The 7,566-nt window shown below is 29.8% G+C and overlaps 1 protein-coding gene across 1 annotated transcript; it reads right to left on the bottom strand.

The window, feature by feature from the left end:
- Nucleotides 1–5,589: 5,589 nt before the first annotated feature.
- On the bottom strand, nt 5,590–7,531 carry LOC117920053 (cytochrome P450 76A1-like). The gene is made up of 2 exons (XM_034837403.1): nt 6,582–7,531; nt 5,590–6,482 (listed from the first exon to the last, which is right to left on the bottom strand). Exons 1-2 carry the CDS (start codon nt 7,491–7,493, stop codon nt 5,847–5,849), a joined length of 1,548 nt encoding a protein of 515 aa, XP_034693294.1. The 5' UTR covers nt 7,494–7,531; the 3' UTR covers nt 5,590–5,846.
- Nucleotides 7,532–7,566: the final 35 nt, after the last annotated feature.

The raw sequence follows: 7,566 nt of genomic DNA on the forward strand, positions 1-7,566 counted from the left end.
GACATAATTAATAATTTAAAGTCTTTAAATGATTTTAACAAAATTTAAGAATATTTTTTTAATTCAAAAGACCGATCTAATTAATTATATATTAATTCAAAACATTCAAAAATATTATATCTTCAATATTAAATGTGTACATGAAATGAAAAACTTCACTTATTTATATGTTGAAAAAGTTAAATTTATTCATTATTCATTTTAGATAAAAATATTGTTAAAAAATTATTTTAAACTATTATCGCTACAACAAATATCACATTTTTTCACAATTTTTTTTTCCATAAACTAAATATCGGGGCAAAATGTCATTTTTAGCCATAAATTCACTTTTCGTCATTAAAAATATGGATAGAATAATTTTTGCACAATATATGTGTGGACCCGTATTTTTTACGTGTGTTCCTACGGGATAATAAAACTCATTTTTATGTGAAAAATGATTTTTTAAAAAAATTGAAGTTGTTACTTACTTTTTTTTATTGTTAAAAAGGAAGATAAAATAAAAAATAAAATCATAATATCACTCTTTGTTTTCTAAGAAAATACATGTCTCTAAAAAATCAAGTCCACGTGGCAAGAGCAAGTTACCCATTGAGTAGATATAGTGATAAGTCATAATAACCCTTGATAAGTCATAATAACCCTCTAAGCCGGCATATTAACAGTTTATACTAAACAAGTAAAGAGAATTATAACAATTAATTAATTAATAAAAAATATTGAATAATAATAATAATACAAATCAATATATAATAAAATCATGGTGACAAAAATCATATTACAATAATGTACAAAAAGCATGACAAGAGAACTACACAAACCGATTTATTAAATTGATAAAAAAAAATGATTTGATTATTTTAAAGATTACAACACAATTTCAAGAAATTTTGAAAATGGTTTATTTACATAAAAAAATAAATTAATTAATTATTTCAATTTACTTATTTGTTAAATTTTAATTTATTTTCAACAAATTATACGATTCAATTTATTTGTATTTAATTTTATTTGTAAGAAAGTTATTTACACTCAATGTTGTTAAAAGAATTTATTAAAATCAATTTTATTTAAAAAAATCAGTTTGATCTTATTTACAAAAAATGGTTTTTATTTACCTTTGTTAGGAAAATAATTTTTACAATCTTATTTACAAACTTATTTTAATTTAATTTGTATTTATTTTATAAAAAGATTTTCTACAAACTTAAAAGAAAAATATTTACACAATAATTTTTTTGGATTTCATCTAGAAAGAAATAATTAATTACCAATTTATTTGAAAAAAAAAACTTTCAATTCAATTTTTATTTAGAAGGTTTTGGATTTCATTTAGAAAAAAGATTTTTATAAATTTTTTTTAAATTACAAATTTATTTATAGAAGAATATTCCAACTTGATTTTATTTACAAAGGAATTGATTTTTTTTATAAATTTTATATGAAAATATTTTCAATCTAAATTTATTAAGGAAATGATTTCTACAACTTCAATTTATAAAAATGACTCTCATCATATTCTTATTTATAATAAAAAAAAAAAAATCTTTAAGACATATATTTATAAAAATAAAAAATAATAATAAAAAAGAACTTTTAATCACAATCTTATTGAGGAAAGAAAGTTTTATTTAAAAAAAAAAACATTTTTTTGGACTATTTTATTAAAAATGAACTTTTTGGACAATTTTTTCTAAAAACAATTTTTTGGATAATTTTTAGTAAAGAATTTTATTTTAAAAACAAAATTCTGCATAATTTTTAGTAAACAAATAAATAAAATTTCAAATAGTTGTTATTAAAAACATTTTTTTTTATTTTTACTACAAGCAATTTTATGGATTCCTCTAAAACCATTTATCTGAATTTTTTTATTAAGATAACTCTTTTTTATTAAAAATAATAAATTTTCGAACAATTATTTTATTAAAACTTAACTACTTAATTGTTTTTTTTATTAAAACAAAATATCCAAGCTATCAAATATTCAACTCTGTATACAACTAATAAATACATACAAAAAGATGTTTATAGGAGTCACTAGAAATGAAACTAAATAAAAGTAAAGAAATAAAATGTATACCTAAACAAATGTATAGCAAGCTCAATACCCTCGTTTTACTTAAGGTTTCATGTCCTATTTACAGTCTTCTTGAGTCTTCTTTTCTTTCATAAAATTCAGTCTTTCATGTGTCACGAATCCATGCTTAGTAAAAAAAAGTCTAAAAAAAATGGACTCATGACATAAAATAAAACTTAAGTCAAATAACATGTAAGCTCAAAATTTAAAGAATAAATCAAGTCCAAATCCAAATATGAAAACCTCTAACCTAACAGGCCCAAATCATGCATTCAACAATTTGAAACCCAATAATTAATAAACTCAACAACAAGCCCAATCAAATAAGTCCAATGAAATATCAATAGTCTAAGCTCAAAATAATATTTGATAAACTCAAATAAAACCTAAGTCAACAAACCCAAATCATAGATATAAATGGATAAACAAGGTTCAAATGATATTCGAATCACCTAAACTCAACCCAAAGTCCACAAACAATATCCAAATCAAGTAAATGCAAACCCAAAAATAATGAAAATTAATTCATACAAACTTAATAATTAAGAACAATCAACATAAAAATAAAATGAAATAATTAAAAAAAAAAAAAAAAAACTCACCTATTTCTTAAAGAAACTATGGATGAAATGTAAGGAGTGGCAATAGAGGTGAGGGGAAAGGGAAAAAAGAAAATAATAATAATAAATAATAAATAATAATAATTAACTCATATATTGTTTTTTTTTTTTTAATTTGCACATCAAATTTTCCTTTTTTTTTCTAACCTTCAAGTAAATTCATATAGATAATTTTTTTTTCCAAATTCTCTTATTATAAAAGGTTTTTTTATATTAATTTAATATAACCGTACGTTAAAATGAGCTATTAATACCATAAAAAATTTTAAACAATCATTTAAGAATATAGGAAAGAATGTTTCTTAATAACCAATTCTTTCTTTCTGACTAAATTATTTTTATAATAAGTTTGACAGTCTTATAAAAAATAAATAAATTAATTAAAATGTTTATTTATGTAATTTTTTCTACAACAATATTTTGCACAAGCAAGCTGGGCCTTTAAGCTTCATATTTCTTATACTTAATTTGAAATGTTAAATATAAATAAAAGGGTGTAAAGTGCTTTAACAATTTGAGGACTGATTTTAGCAATAAAAAAACCTTCAAGAAGAGACATTAAATTATTAAAGAGAATGACACGAGAAGGTCGATTCGTTACACATATGATGACTTGAGCTAAGTTAGATTTAATACTATATTTTATACAAAGGAGCTTACTATTTTATAATATTTTAGGAAAAATAAGTCGCCAAAGAAGAACCAAAGCACGTTATAACATAAACAATTATAAACTTAAACATCTAGAAGGAGAATATATATTTTTTTTCTTTTCCAAATATTATGTCTTCTTGAATCCTTTTCAAGGAGTTCGGGACCATCTCTTACATGTTTTTGGAAAAGAACCTAAAAATAAATTTAAGATCGAATAGCCAACCCTTTTGAGAGGGTCCTAAAAATAGAATGTGACATCTTGATTCTAATGCAATGTACATACTTCTTTATCTTCAATAAAAGACACTCTTGTAATTAAGTGAAAAGTAAAAATAAGAAAAAAAAAAAAAGTAAAAGTATATACTCTTTGTGAGTGGTGAATAAGATATATACCCGACCTATTTATGGAACTCATTCAAGGGATGACAATACATATCAATTTATTTTTTACAAATTTAAAAGTATTTTATTTTCCAAATATTATGTCTTATTGAATCATTTTCAAGGAGGTCGGGGTCATCTCTTACTTGTTTTTGAAAAAAAAAAAAGCTAAAAATAAATATAAGGTCGAATAGCAAACCTTTTCAAGATGGTCCTAAAAATGGAATGCGACATCTTGATCCTAATGCAATGTACATACTTCTTCATCTTCAATAAAAGACACTCTCATAATTCACATTATTAATTAAAAAATAAAAACAAGAAAAAAGGTAAAAATATAAGCTCCTTGTTTCTCTAAATATAATTAATTCTTATATAAGTGGGATATATGCACCGATCTATTTATAGAATCTATTCAAGGGATGACAACACAGTCATAAATTTTTATAAAAATATATATTTATTTTATTTATGCTAAAAAGGGAAAAATAAAATAAATGATTTCTTATTTAATTTATATACAATGGAGGTGGGTTAGGCGGGGACCGGAGTACAGGTCCCCCCAAAGACCTATTCCAATGTTATATTTAAGCCCAAAGGTAGCATTACATTGCACCAGGAAATAGAACACGGAACATTAAGGACATAAAATATTTCATATGAAAGCAATCTCTAAGTTCAACTCAGAAGAGAATGTGACATCTTTGCATCCTTTCAAGGATGCCGGGACCATATCTCCTCTTCTTGGAACGGACCCATAAATAAAAAAATTTGAAAAGCCATAATTATTTTCGAGGAGAATGTGACTTTTTTTGACCCCTTTCAAGTTGTGTCCACGTATGGAATGCGACATACGTCTGTACGTTCGGTGGAGAACAACGCTATATCTGGTGCAATGTCTCCTCCCCTTCTTCTTTTATTTTAAAAAGAGTCCAGAGCTTGAATGGAAAAAATTACAACCCCTTTTCCTTTAGTTATTCACATTGTTAATGAAAGGCCCCAAATAAGAAGCAAAACTTAACAATAACAATATGAAACATTGTTATTGAATCTTGCACTTTCATATTTAGCTCCCCATGAAATTATATCGAGATAAAATTTGATTAAATCTACATTAATTATTAAAATCGATCATATATTTCTATCGCCTTTTTTAAACCTTTTCTAATAATGTAATTAAATCATAAACCCTGTCCAATATTTAAAATAGGTTCTCTCATTATAATTTTTCATCAAAAGATAATAAAAATTCAAATATATTATATAAAAACTTGTATCAATATAAGTATGATTATCACAAAGGTTTATTTATTTTGATGAAAAATTTTAATACATGCGTTTATTTCGTATTTAGACATAATTTAAGATTGACATTTCATTAAAAACAAATAAATTGAAAATTGTAAAATTATTATTGATTTACCTTAATTCTTATGAACAAGAAGCGCGATCTATTTTTTGAACAAAATTTGGTGATAAGTTTATCAATCCCAGGACTCCTATCCCTAGATTTAGTAAATGTTATATCGTGTGATTAATTATGATTTAGAGCCTCCCATAATTTAATCTTTTTATTTCTAAAAGATGTCCAAGGTGGTGTTTGTTTTTTTAGCTTTTCAGTATGCTGAAAACAATTTAGTTTTAAAATTTAGGTGGTTTGTTTTTCTACTTTTTCATGACTTATTATAAACCTTTTACTAAATAAAAAAAATCAATATATATAGTTTTTTCTAAATAGAAAAAATAACATATTGATTTTTTTTTGCTTTTTAATAGTTAATAGAAATAATATTCTACAAAAACAAATAATCTAATATTTAACACTATTAAGTATTAAGTTTCTATTTAGAATTAAGTAAAAATACAAACACCACCCAAGCCTTTAATGGTTATTTTTTCTCCCAGAGAAATCACATCTTACTTATTTTAATTTCCTAGTTGCACACATTTTGAGGCACCCCTCCTTTATTTTACAACTCCAGTCTACTCACACAGTACTGTTGATCAGTTACGTACTGATGCACCCCCTTTCTTTATTTTACAGCACCATTTACAGTTGATCGCTAGTTACAACTTACAGAGGAGGTAGATCAATGTCAAGTGCATATCTATGCAAATACCTGAGTTTGGATCCCCTTATATGGTACTGGCATGGCCCTCAATGGAACAGATTTCCTCAGTGTTATTCCCATCCTTTCAGTCATGTCCATGTCTTTGGGATTGAGCCCATCCGGTAAGACCCAATTGAAGGAGTGCAAGAGGGATCCTAGAGCCAAGGGGAGCACACGAGAAGCGAGTGGAACTGCAGGACACATTCGACGGCCTGACCCAAATGGTATGAATTCAAAATGGTGTCCCTTGTAGTCCACCATGTTGGGCTCTAAGAACCTCTCCGGCATGAACACTAAAGGGTCTTTCCAGGTCTTGGGGTCGCGTCCGATTGCCCAAACGTTAACCAACACTTGTGTTTCTTTGGGAATGCAGTAGCCTAGCATCTTGCAAGAGTTCATTGCCATGTGGGGGACTAAGAAAGGTAGAGGTGGGTGAAGTCTCAGGGTCTCCTTGATGACTGCTATGAGGTATGGGAGGTTTTCCATGTCCTTCTCCTCCAGCTTGGAACCGGGTTTGACGACGCTTCTCAGCTCAGCCTGGACTTTGTTTAGTATACGTGGGGTGTGGAGGAGCTCTGCCATGGCCCACTCCAAGGTGCTCGTGGTGGTGTCAGTCCCGGCCGTGAACATCTCCTGATAAAAACCATGTACAATAAAATAAGATTTTCTTTTTCTTTCCATTTTTAAAGTGACTTGGTTGTTTTTCAGAGAATGATAGCGGAGCTTGCTTACAAAGACGATAACGTTGATGGTTCTGGAAGAGAACCTAGAGGGCTCCTCCACACCATCTCCACGGAACTCCAAGAGCACGTCTAGGAAGTCCTTGCTCTTCGCTTCACCACTTCCTTTGGCCATGGTCTCCATCCTCTCTTTGATGAAGCCTCCAGCGATAGCAAAGGCTCGTTCCACATGGAACTGGGTCTTCCTCCTAATGCCTTGAGGATCAAACCATCGTAGAATTGGCAAAAAATCGGCCACGTTCGGCCTCCCTGCCAACTCCATGACTTTACCTGCATGATAAAAAAACTCCGCCCCTCTCTCCGATTTTGGATCCAAAAGATCCTTGGAGAACATGAGATTGCCTATGAGATTGAAAGCCATCAAGAAAATGAACCTCCCTACATCGATGGCATGCGTACCTGAGGTTCCTGCTTCGGTCACAAACTGCACCATACGGTCAATGCACCCACCACGTACCCCACGCATGGCATCCAGACGGCTGGTCACAAAGAACTCGCTGGTGCACAAGCGCCTCAGCATGCGCCACTGGGGACCATATTGAGCTGTAATTATGGAACCCTCGTTTCCACGGTCCCCTTTCATGGCCTCATAAATCTTCCTCCCCGCAAGCACCACATCATGATTCTTAAACATTTCCCTGGCCACTTCATTCGACGAAATCACCACGGTGCTCATGGAACCTAACCACAGAGTCATGATGGGCCCGTGCTTGCCAGCCAATTTAGCAAAAGATACGTGGGGTGCCCAACCCAATTGGAAGATGTTGCCAACCACCGGCCACGATCTTGGCCCTGGTGGCAGCTGCCCCAGCTCTTCCAAACGGCGGTGTCGCCGCTCCGTCACCATTGCCCATACTGCCCATAGCACCAGTGCTATTACTATCCCCACCATCTCATACTCCATTCTAATTTTCTTGCTTATTTTAACTGATTGAGCTGTGAAGACCTTAGGCCACATCCCTTTATAGATCTAGCCC

This window comes from Vitis riparia, chromosome 8 (genome assembly GCF_004353265.1).
Source record: "Vitis riparia cultivar Riparia Gloire de Montpellier isolate 1030 chromosome 8, EGFV_Vit.rip_1.0, whole genome shotgun sequence".
NCBI lineage: Eukaryota > Viridiplantae > Streptophyta > Magnoliopsida > Vitales > Vitaceae > Vitis > Vitis riparia.